General features: G+C 34.2%; 1 protein-coding gene across 2 annotated transcripts in view; it reads left to right on the forward strand.

Annotated features, from left to right (window-relative positions):
- PAPPA (pappalysin 1) overlaps positions 1-24947 on the forward strand; it is a 266709-nt gene that overhangs the window by 82526 nt on the left and 159236 nt on the right. For both annotated transcript variants that reach the window (XM_003757073.2, XM_031954192.1), the window contains exons 5-6: positions 2931-3123; positions 18027-18148. In XM_003757073.2, the coding sequence (XP_003757121.1) occupies positions 2931-3123; positions 18027-18148 (315 nt within the window). The remainder of the gene's footprint in view (positions 1-2930; positions 3124-18026; positions 18149-24947) is intronic.

The raw sequence follows: 24947 nt of genomic DNA on the forward strand, positions 1-24947 counted from the left end.
CCTAGTAGACCTTAAGCTCAAAATTAGTCAACAAATCTGCAATGTCAGTCAATTAAGCTTATGTGACCTTAGGCTCCATTTAGAAAAATAGCATTTTGAGAGATAGTCCTGTTGTCCTCTGCTCTAGTCAGGCCACAGATGGAGCATTGTGTTTTCAGTTGAGGGAATCACATTTGAGAAGGGACATAGGAAGAGATAATCACAACAAACTTAAAAAATAGCTTCAGAGTCATTCCATATAAGGAAGAAAATAAGTTTTTTTTTTCCTTTACATGGAATTTAATTGAGATGTAGATTAGTTTTCTTAAGTTTTAAAAAGACCTCTACTCAGGAGGATTAGATTCATTTTCCTTTATTCCAAAAGCAAATTTAGGAGCAATGGGTAGATGTAATGAGATGGACTTAGGTTTGTTATAAGGGAAAATTGCTTAACAATTAGAGCTATACAAAAGTTAAGATGGGCTGCCTTAGAAAGTTGTAGATTCCTCTTCCATAGAAACTTTCAAGCAAAGATTAAATATCTTGCTGGGGATGTTATAATTGCTGTTTTAAATATGAGCTGTATTAAATCTCCTCCAATGTCCATCAGTTGGAGAATGGCTGAATAAATTGTGGTATATGAATATTATGGAATATTACTGTTCTGTAAGAAATGACCAACAGGATGATTTCAGAAAGACCTGGAGAGACTTACACGAACTGATGCTGAGTGAAATGAGCAGGACCAGGAGATCATTATATACTTCAACAACAATACTATATGATGACCAGTTCTGATGGACCTGGCCATCCTCAGCAATGAGATCAACCAAATCATTTCCAATGGAGCAGTAATGAACTGAACCAGCTATGCCCAGAAAAAGAACTCTGGGAGATGACTAAAAACCATTACATTGAATTCCCAATCCCTATATTTATGCACACCTGCATTTTTGATTTCCTTCACAAGCTAATTGTACAATATTTCAGAGTCTGATTCTTTTTGTACAGCAAAATACCGTTTTGGTCATGTATACTTATTGTGTATCTAATTTATATTTTAATATATTTAACATCTACTGGTCATCCTGCCATCTAGGGAGGAGTGGGGGTAAAAGGTAAAAAATTGGAACAAGAGGTTTGGCAATTGTTAATGCTGTAAAGTTACCCATGCATATATCCTGTAAATAAAAGGCTATTAAAAAAAAAATCTCCTCCAAGTTTCCATATACCACTACCTATTTCATAGGACAAGATTAACAAATGAATGTGTAAAGTGATGCAGTGGATTTGTTGTTGTTATTTGTTTTTTGTGGGGGGTGGGGGGAAGGAAGTTCCTGTTCTAGTCAACTAGCAATGGGTAAAAATTAATGTAGCTGCCAAATTTTTGGTCATAAACTATGTACAAATTAAAACAACACTGAAATTCCACCCTATGCTCATGGATTGGGAAAGTTCCCCCCCAAAAGTAAATTTGACAATTATTGGAGATTATCTCAAAGAAGGCACACTTTGATGGAACAAAGAATTAATGGAACTATTCTGGAAAACAAAATTTGGTATTTTGTTAAAGTTATTCAAGCTGTACATAATCTTTGACTTAGTGATAGCACTACTAGTCATCTACTCCAAACAGGTTTAAGACAGAGGGATAGAACTTATATGTACACAAATAGCATTTTTGGTTGTAGCAAAAGAATTGGAAACCAATTGGGTGCATATCAATTAGGAGATGTATGAGCAAATTGTAGTACATAAATCTAACAGAATATTGTTGTATACGAAAAATTAATGGAACTTTTCAGGATCCTAGTTTTCAAATACTTTAGGAATACAGCTTATATCTTATGACCACCATGAAAATCATAGAGTCCTGAGATAGCAAGAGACTTTAGAAGTCCTCTACTTCAACTCCTCACCAAAGCAAGGTTTCTTTCTACAGAATATAAAATATAAATTTAACCTCATTCTATCCTAAATCCCTTGATACTATAATTGTCTTTGCATAATGTACAGGAATGGATTTGGAGATCAGATTGGAACTTAAAACTTTAATTTAGAGAAAGAAAAACTTATGATAATCTGTCTTCAAATCCTTTCTCTAGGATTATTACTTGTATGACTTTGACCAAATCAAATCAGTTCATCTCTGGACCTCTTTTTCTTCATAAATAGATCAGTGGATTTGATTAGATAGTATCTGAAAATGTCTTTTCTTTAAAGCCATGATTCTCTAAGTCACAAAGGGATCCAAGAATGCAGATTTTTTTAAAGTATCATTTTGAATTACAAAACAAAAGTAAATCTACAATATAGGAAATCTAAATGCCCAGTAAATGCAGAATAATCAAATAAATTGATTTGATGGGAAATGCTGGTACAATTAAGATTAGCTAGAGTGAATGTGATGGAAATGTAATGGACCTTAGAAACTAAGACTAGAACATGAAATATGCATCTGGAAAAGCCTTCAGAATATAGATAGGTAGAATTAATTGGAATCTTAGAGATCATCTAGGCAACCCCTCTCCTAACCTAAATGGAAAATCTCAAGTTCAGAAAGGGTAACTACTTAATCAAGTTTACTCAATGAAAGCACAAAACAAAATTCATTCTTCTCATTCCTAATCCATAGCTCTATCTATTGTACCATACTGCTGTTTTCACTGCCCATTTTGCCATAATTTTCAGTCAGTTCTCTGGCATTCCCTGGGTGTACTTTTCAGTGTGATTTCCACCCCACCCCTCCTTCTGTTTCCTTTCACCTGTCTGTAGAAGTGATGACTATACTAATTTGTTCACACACCATTAACTCCAGAGTGCTGGAAGAAGCCAACCTTGGCATTGGCAAGAACTCGGGCATGCATGCTCCCCCGCCAGCTGATGTCATAATTCTCTCCTCTACTCCTTCTACCTCCCATTCTTATCTCTTTTTTTTTTCTGGTTTGTAGAAGATGACTGCACAGACTCCTTCACGCCCAATCAAGTGGCGAGAATGCACTGCTACTTGGATCTTGTCTACCAGAGCTGGCAACCTGCCAAAAAGCCTGCTCCCATAGCCCTGACTCCCCAGATTGTAGATCGGACACCCACCTCAATTACCCTGGAGTGGTTTCCACCCATTGATGGCCACTTCTTTGAAAGGTGAGCAAAGGTTATAAAGTACTAACCCTTCCTTTTTCTTGCTTGTAGGGAAGAGGGAAAGAAGGGAGCTATTAGGATTTCTAAAGCAAGAATTCTTACTCTTTCTAGAATAGAAGCAAATTGCCAAACCTTGGAATCACTGTGAGGATAGGGGCAGGACTACCTGCTTACTAGAACTTTAGTGCCAGTATTTGACATAACTAAAAGATTCAGTTGACAAAATAATAGCTACTTATGTATACATAAGATTTTTGTGGTTACAAAGTGCTTACATATACAATATTTCCTTCCCTCCTCTCACAATGCTCCTATAAAATAGTTACTTTCAATTTTTTAATGTCTATTTTATGCACTTCAGTAAAAATCTGTGATTTTTTTTTCTGTTGTTGATGTGGGCATTCTCCTCATCAATGTACACAACAAATCCTGTTGTGAGTGCACACATTTTTTTTTTTTTTGCTCTGCATCCAATCTGATAATGAGTCTCCTAAACCTAATTAGTGAGAGTGGTCTTCACACAAAAAGCTATACAATATGACACCAATTCTTTTAAATCAGTGGGATGAATCAATTAGTACTAGACTGCACAGTCTAAGAGAATCTACTATCTTCTCCATGACAGAGGAGGAGAGCATTAATCGAGGAAGATTTTTTTTTTTTTTTGGCGGATAAGGAAAATGAGAATCAGAGAGGAGTAATAACACACCCAAGGTCATACGTCAGGAGAATTAAGCCTCTTGTTTCTTAATCCAGTACATTATGACATGTTTCCTCATTCCAATGCTGAAACCATGATATGAATTTGAATATTACTGATCAAATAACACAAAGTCCCATACCTAGATTTTTTTTTTAAATATGGAAGTACAGGATGAGAGAAGTATGATAGTAGTTAGGGTGAAAAATATCTTGAGTTTTTAATAGGCTGCAAGATTGATATGAGTTTCTCAACCATGTGAAATGGATAATTAGAAAGAACAAATATAATCTTAAGCCACATTGCAAGAAAATGTCCAGAATGAGAGTGACAGTAATTCCACTGTCCTCTTCCATGTTCAATCACGGAGAGAATGGAATTTAATTCTATATACAGCATTTTCAGGAGGTTGCAAGTTGGAATAAGTCTGGATAAAGGTAACCAGAATAGTAAAAGGACAAGAGACTTTGCCATATGACAACCTATATGATGAAATGAAAAAATGTATCCTGAATAAGAGAAGATTTAGGGAAAAACATGATAGCTGTCCATTTGGAGGGCTCTCATATAGAACAGGTATTAAATGTGTTGTATTTAATGCTATAGGGAAGAACTAGGAGCAAAAGGTTGAAACTATAGAGAAGCAGATTTTAGTCTGATTTTAGGAAAAACATTTTACAACATTTAATATTGTCTGAATGTAGAATGGGCTGCTTTTGGTAGTCTTTTCTGGTGCTCTTGAAGACTAGTTGGTGGTGATAGTCTAAAGGGGATTGCTGGTCATGTAAAGGTTGGACTACATCAACATGTCAAGCTCAGGTCAGCTTCTCTCAACAGATTACACAATTCCCCAGTGCTTGGGAAATGATTAACAAAATAAATAGAAATGCAATACAACATAGATAATGTTAATTTTTGGTTTTCTAAGTCATCATGAAGCCCAGAGGGATAATTTCTCTTTGACTGACATTACTGAACTGTATGACCTCTGAAGTCCACTTAACTAGATGGAGTCTGTGATTTTCTAACTCTTTTTTATTTTTCCCCCTGAGGCAATTGGTGTTAAGTGACTTGCCCAGGGTCACACAGCTAGAAAATGTTTAAGTGTCTGAGGCTAGATTTGAACTCAAGTCTTCCTGAGTTCAAGGCTAGTGTGCTAACTACTGTACCACCTAGCTATTCCATGATTTTCTAACTCTTTTAAATATCTTAACAGGATTGTGCTGAAAGACTACATAGGAGAGTCAAATTGCCAGTAAAGTTTTGAGGGTTAACACCAATGGAAAGGATCTAACCATGAGGCGTGAGTGTTGTGATGTTCCCTGAATTCAGGGCTGGCCCAGCTCACAGCCTCAATCACTTTGTCTGTGGTGGTGGTGCCTGAAAAATAACTTGATTCCCCACTTTTTTGAAGAGCTGTTATCAGTTGCTTTGCTGAAAGTTCTATTTAGGGAACGTTCCATAATACTTCAGAAACTATCTTTCCACCAGTTTTGAGATCCCCCCGCCCCAGCTATATGAATGATCAAACTTTTGGCCTATTTTTTTTTCTATAAATAGAATTTTTGTAAATGAAATGGCTCATGTATGTGTTTAATTTGTATTTCATAAGGCAGTTATTGTACATTAAATAAATGCCATCTGACTAGTTAAAAAACATATTGGAGGGTTAATTGTTATGTAATGAGATATGCTTCTATTACATAGTTTCTTGAGCCTTAATCAATATGTTTTTAATAACCCATAGTCAGTTGGCACTTAAAAAACATACAATAACTATTCTATTTGGCCTAAAGTTCCAAAATGGAATTATCATATGCTAAATTAATACTGACATTTTAGAAACATGTCTAATGAAGGTTAACAACTCTGTAGACTCAATTCAATATTTAGAGAAAGCCTGTCCATAAGGTGAATAAAGTATTGAAAACAATTAGAAATGCATGTCCAAAGAATGAACTGTAGCATTTGCAGAACAAAATCTCTTCTTGTTCCTTTCCAAGTGTTCCAGAAATATTTAGTTCTATGAAAATTTTTCTGCACAAGGAATATCCATTCATTTCATTTACATCAACCAATAACCAATCTTTCTCCCTAGTCATCCTCACCACCTGTTACTATTTAACACAAGAATATATATATTTTTAAAATGCACAGATACCCATATATTTTGCATCTGTACACACAGAATTCATTAAGGAATCATAACCAATAAGAAAGGATATTAGATTTGGAATCAGAAAGCCTGGAATTAGCTCCTGACTGCTACTAAGTTATTTGAATAAGTCATATGTCTCCTCAGAGCTTCAGTTTACTAAACTACAAAGTAAGAAGATTATTTGACCATATGGTGTCTATGATACCTTCCACATCTAATTTTGATGGCCATTCTTTCAAGGAAATATTCCAATATATCAATCAATTAATGAGTTATTATTACACACCTTCTGTATTCCGGGGATCCTGCTAAAGGTTAGGAATGTATGTGCAAAGAAGAAAACAATTTTAACTCTAAGGAGGTTATAGTCTTGTGTGTGTGTGTGTGTGTGTGTGTGTGTGTGTGTCTGTATGTTTCAGAGTTTTTAATTTGTTTGTTTCAACTAACTGGATAGTTGTGAGGGATGGATATTAAAGAAAACCAATGTCAAATGATGGGTTCTACTCCAAGTTTTGGTTCTACTGATAATTCTGGGACAATGCACAAGTTGATTCCCTTCTTTGGGTTTTTTACCCTTCAACTGTAGAAGTGAAGAAGAAAAAAGAGAGAGAGAGATGGAGAGAGACAAGAAACAGAGATAGTCAGACATAGAGATACAGATTCACAGAGAAAAAAAATTCTGGAGTAGTAGTCAGAAAACCTAGAAGTTTGCTATTTCATGGAAATTATTGAAACTCTAGGCTTTAGTTTCTTCATTTGCAGTATGAGAAAAATAATATGTATGTAATATATATAATTAACATACTGTTATAATTATCAATTGTATTCTTACAAATTAAGTATAATAAATATTATTAATTATATTTTATTATATATGTACCACAAATTACAATATACACCTCAGAAGTTGCCATAAGAACAAAAATACTAAATATGAAACACTTGGTAAACTGAGAAGTAGGGATAAACACTTGTAAGGTGTCATTGCTACTAGAAAACACAAACTGTTTCAAGAAATTCAGCATGTGAAGAATAATTCTGTGTAATGAAAGGAGAAAAAACAAAAAAGAAAAAAAAATACCAGAGAGGGAACATAGCCCTGTGCCAACTCATGATAAAATCAATTAGGTTCCCGATTCTGTCCCAGCAACTTTCTAATCTTTTTTGTCATCATGAATCCATTCATGTGGCTCGAGCTTCATGTGCTTGGGCTGCATCAAAACTGGAATTCTACTGGGGTTCATATAGGGAGGGGATAGAACCAGCCAACCTCCAAAGTCCCCTTCTAATTCTAACCTTGAATCTGTCTGTGGCTCTGTCCTTAAGATGAGGAAGTCTATTATTAATAAATTGATTTTTCCCCTTAACCACACAAGGTACTCATATTCATGTAGATAAGTTAAATGCAGGCCCTCTGCTCTTTATAACACCATTTGTTTACTCTTCAGTTTCTACAGGGAAATCTAGCATGAGGCTAGAGAGATATAATAGTATACTTATATAGTTTCCTTTTTCCTATTTTTCCTCACTATCCTCACCCTATTTATCCTATTCCTCCTCATTCTTCTGCTATACTTCTATCTGATCCCCTTACTCTCTTATTTCTTTCTGAATTTAATAGCCTTTTGTACCCTTCTACATATCTTTACCTCTATCTATCTTTCTGTCTGTCTGTCTGACTTTCTATCTACCTATTTATCTGTTGTGCCCTCTTCAATCCATTCCAAATGAAAATAAGATTATAATACAACCTGTTTTCCCTAGCATTAGCTTCTTTTGTATCTTTTTTTTTCCTTTTATGTTTTATTTGTATGAGATAATTACCCTTTTCTGGGTGAGTTACCCTTTTGTTCTACAGAATAAGTATTCTAACACCTTCAACATAGTAGTTTCTGCATCTTGTATAATCCTTATAATAGCCATGATATTTATTTTTTTCCCCTGGTTGCTTCCAATATTTTCTCCTCAACCTGTTTTCCTGCATGATTTCATATAATATTTTATAAGATTCTTTTGTTTTAATCATACTTTTCAAATAATCTATTCTTATATTGCTTCTCCTCAACTTGTTCTCCAGATTGTTTGGTTTTCTATTGAGATATTTCACTTTCTCTTCATTTTTTTTCATTCTTTTTTATTTTATTTAGTAATTTCTTGGTGTTTTATAATATCATTAGCTTCCCCTTGCCCAATTCTAGTCTTCAAAACATTATTTTCTTCTTAAGTTTTTGATTCTATATTTTCAGTTGGTTGACTTTACTTTTATAATTTTCTTTTTTTTTTTTTTTGGATTGCTCGTTTTTTCCCTAATTTTCCTCATCTCTCTTATTTTATTTTTAAAGATATTTTTAGGTTCTTACAAGAACTCTTTTTGTGCTTGGGACCGTTTGACATTTCTCATTGAAAAAGGAGTGTTTTTTTTTTTTAAGCTTCATTTGTCTTTCTCTAAATACAAGCTCAAATCTTCCTTATCCTTAAAGTAATTATCTATATTTGGGTTCTTTCTCCTTTGCGTACCCATTTTTATTTTTGTTTTTGTTTAGTTTGTTTTTAGAAGCTATTGTTAATAAAGAAATCTAGTTACCGGAGTACTAGATAGAATTAAGGTAGAGTATACATGTTACAAAGTCTGACTTATTGGGATCTGAATTAATTATTATCCAAGTTCAGAGCACAGAGATGAGTTTCCTAATTCAGCTGTCAAAGTGATTTTGCTATACTAAAAAACCCAGGTCTGACCATGTCAACTTCTTATGCAATAAAATTCGGTGGCTCCCTATCACTTCTAGGATCAAATATAAAATCATGTGTTTTAGCATTTAGAGTTCTTCATTATGTAATCCTTTCCCCACCTAATTTTCTAGTATTTGTACAGTCTTCCTCCTTTTCCCTTCCTTCCTATATTCAATGATATGGTAACATTGACCTCCTCACTGTTCCTCAAATAAGACATATCATTTTCTCAATTCTGACCACTGATACTGTCTGTCTCTCCCTGCCCCCCATGTCTAGGGCTCTCGTCTTTCTCAATTTTGCTTCTTGACTTTCCTGGCTCCTTTCAGGTTTTATCTAAAATCTTACAATCTATAGGAGTCCTCTTCTTACCCTCTGTTTATTCTAATGTCTTTTTTTTTTTCCTTTATATAGCTTGTTTGTACATAGTTATTTACATCTTGTTTTCCCCATTAGATTCTGAACTTGTTCAGGGCAGGAATTGTCTTTTGCTTTTTCTTGTATTACTAACAACATAATGGGCGTTTTTTAAATTCTGAGAGCATTCATAACTTTAATCCCAAACATTTTACAGAGGCACATCCAAATGGCACAATCAGTTTTTAAGAAGCAGGCAATTAGTTATTATTAGTCAACAATGCAGGCTTAAAAATTTTAAACCAAGGGTAATTCTATTGTCAGAAAATAACTTCTTGGATGCTAAGCTGCTAACAAATCTTTATTAACTGATTCATTTTCCTAGGATATAAAATTTTTTTGTTATGGATTCCCATAGGTCAAAGACAGGGCAGCATTTCTCCACTGACTCAAGGATCAGATTTGAATCTTCTCAAAATGGATAACCTGAGACTGCTATTGTATATAGTAAAATTATGGAGCTATTATTCTTACCTAAAACAGAAAACAAGAAACTATATTATAGAAATTTGCCTTTTCCAGCCCTATCTTTGGGAGGGATGCTAGCTCACAGTAAGAGTTCTTTTCCTCAAAAAGAGACCTGGGAAGCAGTGACAAGGGCCTTTCCATGTCCTTCCCTGTACTCCACCCTTATCCCTGATTTAAGGATAATGGTTTGGGAAAAAATTATGGGCTATTTCTGACTTATGAACCAGCATGTTAATTTCTCTGACATTTCCAACCTTGCTTGGGATTGTTCCTGATAGTTGATTTTATATCAAGAAAAGAAAAAGACTTCCCCCCTTTGGCTTCCTCCTAAGGTAATTATCTTCCTAGAGGATAAGTTGGATCTCAAAGATTTCCAAAATGAGATTGAATCCAGACATAGAAAATTAGATGTGGGAGGAGTTAGTCACCCAAAGATCCCACTCTCAATGGGCTTGGACTCTGAGTTTTCAGGGTTGGATACCCTAAGGGCTTTGAACTTCCCTTAGAAAAGTTGGCTGCTAAGTCAAATTAGATTATATGGTAAAGACACAGCTTTTGACTGGAGGAACTCAAAATGATGTGGATTTCTGGAGGCAGACTTGACCAGATCCAGAGTATGTTAACTCACAGAATGCTGTATCCATTGATTTTTCTGCCCCTATTATCCCTCAACCTGTCTTGAACTCCCTTCTCCCTTTCTTGGAAATTTTCTGAGGAAGAATCATAGAAAGGTGTCAGATGGAGAAAAAAATTACTGCTGGATCAACTAGCTAAAGTTCTCCATACAATTAATTCAAAAAGCAGAAATATATAACTATAAAATCCTATTCTTGTTCAAATGTGCCATTTTGGCATGAAGATGAGCCTGAGTTCTTAGAGTTTTGATTTCCATTATTATAAAATCTGACAGATTCTGCAAGAATGAAAAAGGTACACTTTATTTACTTCCCAAGGACCAGTTTTGCAAAATATGGAAAAAGTTTACCAGAAAATTGGCCATTAGAAAACTAACTAATCAATTAACTAATTAGCTAGCTACAATAACAACAACAATAAGGCAGCTAGTATTTATGTCATGCTTTAAAGTTTGGAAAGTGCTTTACATATGTTCTCTCTTTTGATCTTCACAACAATCCTGTGAGTTAGGTAAAATTTGTCACCTCATTTTTATAGATGAGGATAGTGAAGTTTAAGAAGTTAAGAGACATGCCTACAGTTATGAGTTAGAAAATGTCTGAGGCAAGATTTGGATTTTGGTCTTTCTGAATCCTAGTCCAACACTCTACTGTGTCTGTTTTGGCCATGTCAATTTATGAAAGAGAAACATGTCAAATGGTCCTTGTTGTGTTCAGTCCTCTTGTACTTCCAAGATAACTGACAGAAGTACAGAATAAGGGCAGAGAGGATAATAGTCACACAGTTCTTAGGGTTACTACAAACATTTATTTAACTGTTAGTATTCATAACATGGAATGACCAATGAGTTAACACATTATTAGAAAAAAGAGACTATTTATACTGACATTTTACAGTTAGTTGAGTCAAAGAAATAAGGGATCATAAAAGCACAGAATCAAAGACCTAGGATGGGCTTCAGCTTACAAGTTTAAAAAGTAACTGCTAAATGAAAAGACAATTCCTAGGTTCTCCTCTAAGCAACATAAAAAAGAGAGAGAGAGAGAGAGTTGGAGAGATTTGATTTTAACTTCCACCTAAAGACAAGAAAGAAAGTCACTTTAGGAAACATTCTCTCATCTCTTCTTCGAGTGTTCCTGATCAGCTTAAGAAACAGCCCTACTACAAAACATAAATTGTTGCAGAGGATGAAGATGTAGAGAAATGTTACAAAGAACTTGATAAAAATTATTTAAATCAAGTCAGCATATAGAGACATACCTCAGAGATACTGTGGTTTTGTTTCCAGACCATTGCAATAATTCAAGTCACACTAATTTTTTGGTTTCCCAGTGCATATTAAAAATAATGGTTGTACTATACTATAATCTATTAAGTGTGCAATAATATTACATCTAAAAAATTGTATATCCCTTAATTAAAAAATACTTTATTGCTAAAAAATGCTAACCATCATCTGAGCCTTCCATGAGTCATAATCTTTTTTGCTGATGAAGGGTCTTGTCTCAACGTAGGTAGCTGCTGACTGTTCAGGATAATGATTGCTGAAAGGTAGAATGACTGTGGCAATTTCTTAATATAAGACAACAATGAAATTTGCCATATAGAACATTTGAACATTTAGAGGGTAATTGGGATAACTAATTGCTCTAATTTGAATATTGTTATGTCTCAAGGAATAGGGAGGTATGGGAAGAGGGAGAGATATGGTAATGGGCAGTCACTGAAGCAGTTAGAATACACATGACTTTTATCAATTAAATTTGCTGTCTTATTTTGATGTGGTTTGTGGCTCCCAAAAATAACTACAATAATAGCATCAAAGATCATTGATCATCAATAATCACAATAAATATGATTAAAATGAAAATATATTGCAAAAATTCTCAAAATGTGACACAGAAGCATGATGTGTACACATACTTTTAGAAAAATGGCACCAATAGATTCATTAGACACAGAATTGCTAAAAACCTTCAATTTTGGGGAAGAAAACAATAAAATGAGATATACCTATAGCCCTATATTCAGCAACTTCAATATGGAAGTGGGTATAGGGAAGAAAAACCAAAACTATGTTGTAAAATAAAGTTCAGCATTTAAAAATGGAAGGAATCAGAATGATCCTCTACTATTCAAAAGCCTCATGTCATATAGTATGATTACTTTTTCAAGAAGAGGCTTGGAAATGATGGATTTGTAGAGCACCCAGTGACACTCCCACTCCCATCCCAAGTGAAATCGACTACATTTTAAAAGACAAAAAAAAAAAAAAAAAAAAAAATCTAGTTACTGATATGAGTCATTTCAGAATTGGCTATTGTGCAATCAGATCATAGGCTGATTAGGGCAAAGGTCAAAATCAATACCAAATTAGAAGAAAATATAAAGATGAAAAGAAACTGCAGTAATTATAGCATAACAACTTGGCATGTTTAAATAGGTTGTACAACTCAAGAAAATTAGAATTGGATGTGAGGGTGGGGTGAGCAGATACAATCATCATTTTTTTTTAAGAAATGTAACTCATGCAAAACAGAAGGAAGGTGGTGGGAGTTGGGTGGGGAATCTACCTAGAAACAACCTCAGACAAAAAACACTCTATTTATTACAAATAGAGTGCTGGCAGTCAAGGGCAAGCTAAATCCATTTAGAATTAAAACTTATTTGCTAGACATGACAGGAAGATGATAGAAGATCAAAAGTAATATGACCTTACAGAAAAGTGAGAGGGAGAAAAATTGAAGGAAAAAAATGAGCCCGAGTGAACTTGGTATGACAGTTAGCTAAACCAATCATCCCCAAAACACTTGTAGAGGCAACTGATAAAAGGATGACATTTAGAATGAATTGGAATATCCTCATCAGCTAAGATAGTGGAACCATCATAATCAGATATTGTTATCTCATGAAATACTTGGTTTGTATCTAGGAAAATGGTGATACTCAAGATCAAGTTAGAAAGATAAAACTTTAAGCCAAGATGATGGATTAGAGATAACCCAGGTGAAGTTTCTTAATACTTACCTCCAAACAACTTTAAAATAATACCTTAAATCAAATTTTATAGCTGCAGAGACACAAAAGTTTGGGGCAAAATATTTCTTGGCATAAGAAAATTTAAGTGTTCAGCATTAGAAGTTTGTGACCCTGGAATGTGGACCTGTCCGGAACCTACATATGTGATGGCAGCTATAGTAACTATAGCAGCCACAATAGCAGCTGCAGTGGCAGCAGGAGTTTTGAGAGCTCTGACTCCTGAAATAGTAAGAAATTTAGACAATTTGTCAGAAAGTGATTACAGGGGACAATTTGCTTTTATTAGGTAAAGCTGGTATTGATTGGGCAACAACCTTGCACATATGCAGTTCAGGATGGAAATGAGAGCTAATGGCTGCAAGGGATCAGGGGCCCTTCCTGAATAAAGACCTAAGAGATCAGTGACCACACCTCTCTCAGTATCACAATACTTGGAAGATTGTAGATGTCCAGAACTAGGTCTGAAAATAGTAGCAAGAAAAACCTTGAAACTTGCCATGATGCCTCTCCACCCCAAGATGAGCAGCCAAATTTTAACAGAAATAAAGTTCACAGTCAAGAAGTAGGTTGGGAAAATGAGCAAACAATGAAAAAGGAATTTGACTTTAAAAAGCTACTATGGTGGCATGGAAGACCAAAATATGAATTCAAAAGAAGACAAGCTGTGAAAACAGCTACAAACACTCAAAGAATCCAAGCTCAACAAGAATTTCTGAAAGAGTTAAAAAAATGAGTAGTAGAGGAAAAATTGGGGGGGGGGGATTAAAATGATGCAAGAAAATTATGAAACAAGATTTTCATTTTGCTAAAAGAGCACACCAAAAATATTGAAGAAGGGGGTAGCTAGATAGCACAATGGATAGAGGACTGGCCCTCAAGTCAGGAGGACCTGAGTTCAAATCTGGCTTCAATCACTTAATACTTCCTAGCTCTGTAATCCAGAGCAATCACTTAACCCCAATTGCTTCAGCAAAGAGAGAGAGAGAGAGAAATAATGAAGAAAATAATATCTGAAAAAACAAAACTGGCCTAATGATAAAAGAAGCACAAAATAAAATTATTGAAGACAAGAAAAAATATTTTTTAACAAGCAAAATAGACCAAATGGAAATTAGGCACAAAAATTTCACTGAAGAAAATTATTCCTTAAAAATTAGAATTGGACGAATAGCAGCTAATGATTTCATGAAACATCAAGAAACAATGCAACAAAGTGTAAAGACTGAAAAAATAAAACATGTGAAATAACTCATTAGGAAAAAAATTGATCTTGAAAATAGATTGAGATCTTTTTAATAGTATTTTATTTTTAATGACACATAAAAAACAATTTTAACTTTCATTTTTTAAATAAAAATTTGAGTTCCAAATTTTCTTCCTCCCTTTTTCCCCCTCCCTAAGACAATAAGCATTTTGATATAGGTTATATATGTGCAATCATGTAAAACATAAGTTCATATTTGTCATATCATGAAACAAACAAAAAAAGAAAACACACACACATAAGCCATAAAAATGGAATGCTTCTATCTGTATTGACTATCTTTTTTTTTCTGGATGTAGATAGCACTTTCCATCATGTGTCTTGCAAAATGAAAACTCCAAGAATGTTACAATTAAATTGCAGAGTTTTCAGGTTAAAGGGAAAATGTTCCAAGCAGTCAGAAATGAATGCTTTAAATACTGTAAAAACATAGTCTGGATTACATAAGATTTAGGAGTTTCCATATTATTAAAAAAAAAGAGAGAGAGAACAGGGAGTTTGGAATATGATATTATGGATAGCAAAGGAGCTAGTATTAAAACCAAGAAATTTTTGGTACACAGCAAAATTGAAGGTGAGTCTTCAGGAGAAAAAAAAAATGGATATTTAATGAAATAGAGGATTTTCAAGCATTCCTGTTGAAAATCCCGGAGCTGAATAGAAAATTTGATATTCAAAAACAAGACTTAAGGGAAGCATTAAAAAAGCAAAATTTGAAAGAGTAACCAAAGGGTTGCAAGAAAGTTAAACTGTTTACATTCTTAAAGGGGAAGATGAAACATATAATTCTTAAGAACTTTTTCATTATTAGGGTAGGTAAAAGGCATTTACTTAGGCAGAATGCATGGAATGAGCTCCAAAAAAATGAAAGAGTGAGAAAGGCAGATGCACAAGAAAAGAGGGAAGGGAGAGGTAGAAAAGAGAAATTTTTTTTTCCATATTTAAAAGACATGCAAGGAGCAGTTTTTACAATGGAAGAGAAAATAGAAGGAGATGGCAAGAAATGCTTGAACTTCACTCAGATTCATTCATTCAAAGATAGAAGACCATATATAGCTATATGCAGATATAAGTATAGAAATATATAGCAACATTCATTGTGTAAAGAAATGTACTTGCTCAGTAGGGAAATAGGAAGGGAAGAGAAAGAGAAAGGAGGATAGATTAAGAAAGGAAATGATTAAAAGCAAAATAGATTTTTGAGTAGGCATAGGATAAAAGGAGAGAGGCAGAGACAGAGACACAAAGAGGAACAGAGACATAGAGAGAGAGAGAAAGACAGAGAGAGATACAGAAATAAAGACACAGAGAAAGTGAAAGGATGAAAGAAATAGCAGAAAAAAGATGGAGAGAAAAACACAGTTGGTAGTCTTAACTGCAAATTTGAATGGGATGAACTCATTCATATCAGTATACATAATATCAGAAATGGACAGTTCACTGGATTAGAAACCAGAACCCAATAATATGTTTACAAAAGAAACACTTGAAACAGAAAGACACACATGCACACACACACACACAAAGGTGGAACAGAATCTAATATGCTTCAGCTAAGCTTAAAAAAGAAAAAAGGCAGCGCTAGTAATCATGATCTCATGAAAAGCAAAAACAAACATAGAACTAAAAAAGGAGGATACTCAGGGAAACTACATTTTGCTGTAAGGTACCACATACAATAAAGTAATAGCTAAAATTTTTACAGTTTCTCTGATAAGGCCCTCCCTTCTAAAATATATACTGAAAACTGAACTGAGTCAAATTTATTTAAAAAATAATAACAGCCAATCCCTAATTAATAAGTGGTGAAAAGATATAAATAAGAAAAAAAATAGACCCTATAGAATACATGCACAGTAAATGCATTGTTTTTTGAAGTTAAAAATAAATTGATTTTAAGTTGATAGACCACACTAAGGTCTAATACTATCTACCACCTCTCAGTGGAGATGTTATTTTTTGGAGAAAGTTATGTTCAAAAGATAATTTATTTACTTTTCATGTTTTCATTAAGGATATCCTTTGCTTCATGCATAAAACATTCTCATAAAGACCTTAAAAAAAAAAGTAAAGGGATATTATGTTGTTGTCTTGTTGATGTCTTCTCAGTCACTTTAAAATGTTCTTCTTTCCATTTTATGCTTTATTTTTTTCTTTGAGCTGTTTTAAATAAATATTAATATCCACAAAATGTTAGAGCTGTGTATCCTCCAATGCAGATTTCCAGAGAACTATGAGGATCTCAAATTTTTGAGACATTTATGAAATGAGTAGATTGTTTTTCAAGAATTTTTGGAAGGACAAATGCAGCTATTTCAAAGGATGCAAAGGGAGAGAGGAATTGTGGCCTCCCACTTTGATGCGAGTACATATTCCTTTAGGTATTAAAGGAAGTATTTTTGCCTATTTTCTATAATGATCAATGCACAAGATGAGCCTTTTGCATCTGCTTCTATATATCTTATCTCAACCTTTCAATCTTGCATCCATCTTGAATTAGAGATAGGATAGTTCCCCACCTCACCCCACAATTAACAGGTGATATCATTGATTATTTGACAGATAAAGTCACTTGCCTAAGGTTCATACAGCTTATTAGTGTTACAGCTAGGACTAGAACTCAAACCTGATTTTATGAATTTTTGTTAGAACTCTTTTTACTATATACTATAGTCAACATTCAATAGAATTCAATTATAATTTGTTTAGCAATAGCTATATGTAAGACATTGTACCAGGTTCTGGGCATACAGCAATGAAAAATACAATTTCTGTCCTCAAATACAGGTCCTTTCCCATTTTAGCCCCTTACTTTAATTCTAATGCCTTCTTTCTGTTAATTATTTCCTATTTACATTGTATATAGCTTATTTGTATGTATTTGTTTGTAAGTTGTCACTGCTGTTAGATTGGGAGCTCTTCTGGGCTATAATGGTGCCTTTTTTATGCCCCCAACACTTAGTATATTGCTTGGCATGTAACAGGCATTTAACAAATGCTTGTTGCCTTATTGTTATTGACTGATAACAGAATCTTCTGTGGGAGGAAGATATAGATTTCACAAAGACAATTTGACACATTCTTCAATCATTTTCCTAGGACTTAGACCTGGATGAGGCATTTGGGGATCATGCTGTCTAACTTTTCATTTTGTAGATAGGCAAAAGGAGCTCAGAATTGTCTGAGGTTATATAGCTAGTAAGTAGGAAAGTTGAGACTTGAATCCAGGTTCTTTGATGCAAAATCTAGTGTTCTTTACACTATATCAGCATAGATAGATTTTAAATCTCAGTAAGTATCTTTGCCAAGAAGTTCATTGGAAATTCACCCCAAAGGCCCTTTCTTGAAAGTGTTCTGCATGTGCCTTGTTAAGAGGAGAAGACTAAATAGCATTGTGTTTTAAGTCCCCTTCCCTTTATGCCCAGTTGGATCAGCAGCTCATTCAACTGTTACTAAGTTGGTGTATTTTTCCTGTTTTCTTGGCTTCCTAGAGAAGTGGGATCAGCATGTGACCTCTGTCTGGAAGGAAGAGTACTGGTTCAGTACGCCTTCAATGCCTCCTCACCTATGCCATGTGATCCATCCGGGCATTGGAGTCCCCGAGAAGCAGAAGGTAAGAGAAACGGGGCAAGACTGATGATGTAGAATGAGAGCCAAGGAAATGCCAGCCAACTCCATCATTCCCCTGTACTCCAAGGTCACTTAATCTTGACTCATAATGGAGAAGAGAAAGGAAACTAGACAAAGGAGAAGAAAGTTGTATGTACAATATTTTTCTCTCAAAGGAGCTTAAATATAAAACTGAGAGAAGGACTCAGAAATTCCTAGGAAATTTATTTGAAATATAAAGCAAGCAACATTCCTGGGCAAACATCCGTCTCTTTCATAAGAACATAGGTTGTGGGTGATAGATGGAAATTTTCTAGTCTAGGCTCTCCCACACTACAGGCATCTCTGAGAAAGCTAGGGTTTGTTTGAATACTTCCAGAAATGGGAAACTCACTCTCCATTTGTTTCTCTTCTATTTTGGATAGGTTTAATGGCTAAAAAGGTTTTTTTCTTTTGTATTGAGACAAATTCTGCCTCTCTATACCATCCAGTCCTCTGAACATACATAAGAAATGTAATCCTGCCTTCTAAACGGCAGTTCTTAGGTAGAGTTGGAACTGGAAGAGAAATGAGATCATTGTGTCATCCCCATTTTTTTAGATAGTGATTATGACTAACCTCTATCCCCACTCCTACTCTCAATCAGTATTCATTTATTTAGACCAAGAATAATCAATCTTTCATCTGATTCTTTTTAGTAGTCACCTCACCAAATTTACATGAAGATGTGATCTAGTGTATCATTATCCCTTCTAAAATGAGATACTCAGAATTAAACCCTATATTTCAAACTTGGTTCATTAATATAGTTCATGGTGCTGGAATGCTATATCTTAGGATTCTGCTTATAGATTCAGTCTTATAAAGGAAATATGGAGGATACTGGACCTGGGAAGACATTATTCTTTTTTAATGAATCCTATTATAAGGTCTATGTTTAGTTAAATCCTGTCCCTTCATTATCTTTGAAAAATATATTTTTTCCATGAACCAAATACTATTTCTTGTTTCCTTACTCATTTTCATGTTATTTATGTCAAAATACTTGTTTTTAGTCTTTCCCACTGAACATAAAATTCTCCAATCAACCAGCAATTTCAATTTCCTTAGTAGTAAATTGGGTAGAGTTCAAAGGATACAGATTTTAATATTGGTATTGCTACTAACCATAAGAACTTGAGCGGTTCCCTTACCTTCTCTGATCCATAAAATGAATAAATGAGACTAGAGCTTTTTAGTTTTTATATTTTATGTGCTAGGGCCCTTTATTTTAACATCTCTTCTAAGTCTTAATATTCTAAATATTACATTTTAACATTTTATGTTTCCTTTAAGCACTAATATTCTGTATTCTGTGGTTTCTCCTATTGTTGACATTCAACAATCTTATGAAATAATTAAGGCTGTCTTTCATTTAAATTTCTGTCCTGATCATTATTGAGTTCAATATCTACTTTTACCATCTTTTTCTTTGAAAGCATTTGATTATATTGCTAATTGTTTCACTAGCAAATAGATAGAAAGAAAACATGAGCTAGAAAACATGAGCCCCCCAGATTATTCATCTTTACTCTCTGGGGCCCTCCCTACTGCTGATCAGTTTCTTAAGCCTGAAATTTTAAAAAAGTGCATTATGTACACATGGAGGAGGGTGGAATTCTAGCCCTGGCTCAATAAGCAAGCTAGACTTGAAGTCCTCCAGGATCTGATTAACCTTATCTCATCACTGCAGATGTCATTAGTGGTCATAAAGTTACCTAACCTTTTTGTGGTCTTATCCATTATGATACATATTTAAAGAAATTAAGAAAGATCAAGAAAGAGTGATGTAAATAATTCATTGATTGAGCTCTCTGACCTCACGTCTTTAAAAAGGGCATTCTTCACAATGGATGAATCACACAAAACTGTAACTATGAACTCCACTTACGTAACAAGTCTTTGTAGTAATAGAGCAGCATACTCTTCAGAAGCTGGCACTCTTCACAGATGAGAGCTCAAGAATTTTCAGTGCAAAATCAAATGGAAATGTTTCATGCAGGTATAGAACTTGATGCTTGTAAGGCTCTCTACAAAGGTCATCCAGAAAATGGCATTTATCAGAGAAATAGTGGACTTGTTTTCAGCAGATTTGGATTTGAATCCAAACTCTGATATTTATTATCTGTAGAGTTCTGGAACAAATTGCTTAATCTCATTAAGCCTCATCTTCCTCCCCTTTTCAGTGACAAGCTTGGAATCATTATTTAGAACTGGAAGGTGAACTTAAGCTATGGTATCATTTTATAGCTAAGGAAATTGAGATTCAGAGGTTAAATCATGTGTCGAAGGTCACATATATTATGTAATAGAGTCAGTATTTAAACTGAGGACCTCTAACTTTAGACCTATGCTTTTTCCATAATTCCATTGCTTTTCTAAAGTCTTTTTTTAACTTGAAATCACATGATTCTATATGGCACAGACAACTAGCTAGCATAGTAAATAGAATGCTAGACCTGGAGTCAGAAAGACTTGAGTTAAAATTCAGTCTGAGATACTTATTAACTGTGTGATCCTGGGTTAGTCATTTAACTGTCGCCTACTTCAATTTCTCATCTATAAAAAGGAGGAGAGGAGATTCTAATAATAACTACTTCCTGGGGATATTGTGAGAATTACATGAGATAATATTTATAAAGCACTTTGCAAAATTTTAAGTGCTGTGTGAATGCTACCTGATATTATTGCAGGTAAGTTCATTTACTCATTAATTTGTAGAGCTTTTAAACCTTTTCAAAGACCTATACTGTATTATATGGCACATATACACTAAATTGAAGATACCCTCAAAAAGTTATAATCTGATAAAAAAAAAAAAAGTCATACATACATTAAATGGCATTAGAATACAATTATAAAATATTGATCCCAAAGAAGCTAGAGAATAAATGACAAAGATATGTGTATATATGTATATATACACATGTATATGGTATGTACATATATGTATATTTAATGTAACTAAAAAGTCAGACTATATGGATATGGATATAATTAACAATTTTTTCATTCTACTTTCCTGAATCCTATCTACTATCCTATAACTATGAGAGGCTTCAACATTACAAACCATAGTGCTGAAAAATGGGTTTCCTAGATGGTTAAGTGCTCTAAGAGTTATAGCATATGAATGAGGTTGAAGGGAAATTCATCAAAAATAAAAGAAGACTTAGGTGGGAGATACAGCAGGAGTTGTTTCCATAGTGTTACAGAGTATTGTCCTGTCAACACTTCAGAGATCAGAGCTAGGATCAAAGGATAAAAGTGAGAGGGAGGAAAATTCTAGATTGATGGAAGAAACTTCTTTCCAAGTAGAACTCTCTACTTGTAGAATGAGCTGCCTTTCAGTCACTTACTGCAGAAGTATTCACTTGTCAGTTTGTGACTCTATGCTTTGCAGATTCTCTAGTCTATAAAAGAAGTTTCTTAAAGTTTATAAAGCATTTTCCTTACAGCTCCAGAAAGTAAGAATTTGATATTTTAATAGCTCACAATTTAAATGTGGTGGGTATTCCCTCCACAAATACAAATTCTATTATTGGGCTTATAGTTGTCATTAGTTGTTTTGACTAAAAACACATCATCTAAGGGACCACCTTGAGGCAAGGATATTGTCAGTTTAGCTAATCTGGTATCCAGAAGATACTATCTGTCACTGGTTTGCATCCTGTCACCAGAATGATAAAAATCCATTCCCAGGTCTTCTAACTCATGGTGGTACCTTCAGAAACTGCTTCAGGGGCATAAATTGAAGATAGGAGATTTGAGTTCTTCAATTGTTAATATCACTTCTGGAGCTAAACTCTTGAACCTAATTGAATTAGGCCTCTTTCTACAATACTGGATTCAGAAAATAGTTTTCTACTTTGACTATGCTCTGGAGAATGAGATGGAGGAACAATGGAGGGAAGCAGACTCTTTATGTCATTCATAAACATAATAGAACACCTCCCAAATTTGTTATTTTCAAAATTATTAGTCAACCAGTCACATTCAAAAATCAACCATGATCCATAGATTTAAGGTTGAATCTTTAGAGTTTTTTTAGTCTATATTTTTCATTTTATAGATGAGGAAATTGAGGCTCAAAGAAATTGTGATGTAAGATGAAAGAGAAAGTACATGAAGTCTGGACTTCTGACTCCAAATTTAATGTTCTTTGCATAGTACCAATTTGTATTAGTTGGCAAAAAATGGTTTCATGTGAATGAGATGACAAAGAACTAGTACATTTAATACAGAATGGAGTGGGCAGGAAGAAGGGAGGGGATTCATTTGGATTTGATCCATGATTGGAAGTGAGTTAATGATACAGAGTAAAGACCCAGACCCTAAAGTTCCAAGACAAGTCTGGGATCATCATGTAGGCAATTAACAGAGAATTAAAACAGAAAGTGATCTACTTTTTCATTTAATTTAGTCCAATCATTCTATAAAAAAGCGAAACTGAGACCCAAAGATGGAAAATAGTTTTCCAAGATCACATGGGACTGGAATCCTGATTTCTTGTCTTTTAATCTGATGCCTTTTCCCTAACACCATGCTGCATTTCAGTGTGGGAAAGTCCCAAGAACTCATAGTCAAAATAGTGATTGGATTAAATTATCATAACTGTAAAATTTTGAAGTTGGAATGGACCTCAGAATCCATGTAGTCTAACTTATACCTGAAAATATTTTATTCCACATCCTTGAGGTCATTGTTAGGAGCAGATATTTAGAGCCTGTACTCATTACATCATTGTCACTTAACCTTAAGAAACAAAAAAATCCACTCATTTATAAGGTAGTCCAGTCTATTTTTTAACATCACCATATGTTGGAAAGTTTGTTATATTGTTATTTTCTCATATCTTCAGCCTAAATCTTTGTCTTTTTTTGTCACTTTTTTTTTATTTAATAGCCTTTTATTTACAGGTTATATGTATGAGTAACTTTACAGCATTAACAATTGCCAAACCTCTTGTTCCAATTTTTCACCTCTTACCCCCCACCCTCTCCCCCAGATGGCAGGATGACCAGTAGATGTTAAATATATTAAAATATAAATTAGATACACAATAAGTATACATGACCAAACTGTTATTTTACTGTACAAAAGAATCAGACTCTGAAATATTGTACAATTAGCTTGTGAAGGAAATCAAAAATGCAGGTGGGCATAAATATAGGGATTGGGAATTCAATGTAATGGTTTTTAGTCATCACCCAGAGTTCTTTCTCTGGGCATAGCTGGTTCAGTTCATTACTGCTCCATTGGAAATGATTTGGTTGATCTCGTTGCTGAGGATGGCCAGGTCCATCAGAACTGGTCATCATATAGTATTGTTGTTGAAGTATATAATGATCTCCTGGTCCTGCTCATTTCACTCAGCATCAGTTCGTATAAGTCTCTCCAGGCCTTTCTGAAATCATCCTGTTGGTTAAATCTTCTTCTTTGTAGCTACCTCTGAGCCTAAATATTCCTCTTGGCAATTTCCATCAGTTGTTTGTTCTGCTCTTCGGGATCCAACCTATTCCTTTGATATAATTCTTTAAATAATTCTGTATAGTCATTAACCTCTGCATTAAATCTTCTCTACTCTAGATATTTCCAGGACTTATAGACAGTTATTCTTTATTATCTTTGTCACTATGGTCTCCTCTTCCATACCATGATCTAGTTTGTCAAAATGTCCTTCCTAAAATTTGACACCCAGCATATTTCATTTCCACTCCAGGTATGGTATGACCAAAGCAGAAGTGAGTTGAATTATTACCATCCTCACTAAACAACTCTAATGAGTCAAGAACTGGGGACACCCCCAGATATTAAAGATCACAGCAAGGCAATTCCTTAAGATGAGTCAGGAGATAAAGAATAAGATGGTCATAAATAGTTTAATATGAGAAAAGACACTTTATACAAAAGACAGTCAAACATCCATTCACATAGTCAGAAATGAGGAAAGCCCCATAAAGAAATGAATTAGAAAGGGAAAAGACAGGAAAATAGACAATGAAGAAAAAAATGAGAAAAACTTGCAAAGTTGCCCCAGTCACAAAGACTTTATCTTTTTTCCTATTGGAGCAGATGCTAATCTCACTGAAGGAGCTAGTGAGGGTCTGTTCTGTAGATGGAAGCAGGCATATTAATGGATTTTATTAACTAGGAAGTATGGTAGTAAGGATAAGAATAGATATTAATAATTATGTCTCTTAATTTTTTAATCTCTCATACGAGCTAGAACTGAAAGTGATCTTAAGGATTATATAAACCAACTGTCCACAGATGGTGATAGGATGCAAAGGAGGAAAGTAACTTTCCTGAGGTCATAAATTACAGAGCCAGTATTTGAACTTATTTTCCAAATTCGCTGTCCTTTCCACCATCTCTTCTACTCTGCTCAAAATCTTTGTTTCTTTATTTTTTTTAAATTACTTCCTTTTATCCCCTTCTTCTCTGTATTTTCTCTGCTCCTCCTCTTTATCTCCATTTATAATTCTTTTTCTCCTCATGGGTTTTCTCCTTCTCTGGATATGAACATTCAAGAAAGGAAAGACAGGATGCATTTATTATTTGCACTAAATATCAGTTTTTCCATCCAGATCACCCTTCTGCATTTTCTATTTCAAATAATAACATCAGAATGCTTTGGATGTAAAAACTGAGACTTTCATTTGTCTTTATTAGTGCCTCATATGATGCTGAGGTGGGGGAAAATATAGTAAGAAAGAAAAAAAGAACTAAGCCATCTCAGGGTAGCTTTATTCTTGGTTATC

Source organism: Sarcophilus harrisii, chromosome 2, assembly GCF_902635505.1.
Source record: "Sarcophilus harrisii chromosome 2, mSarHar1.11, whole genome shotgun sequence".
NCBI lineage: Eukaryota > Metazoa > Chordata > Mammalia > Dasyuromorphia > Dasyuridae > Sarcophilus > Sarcophilus harrisii.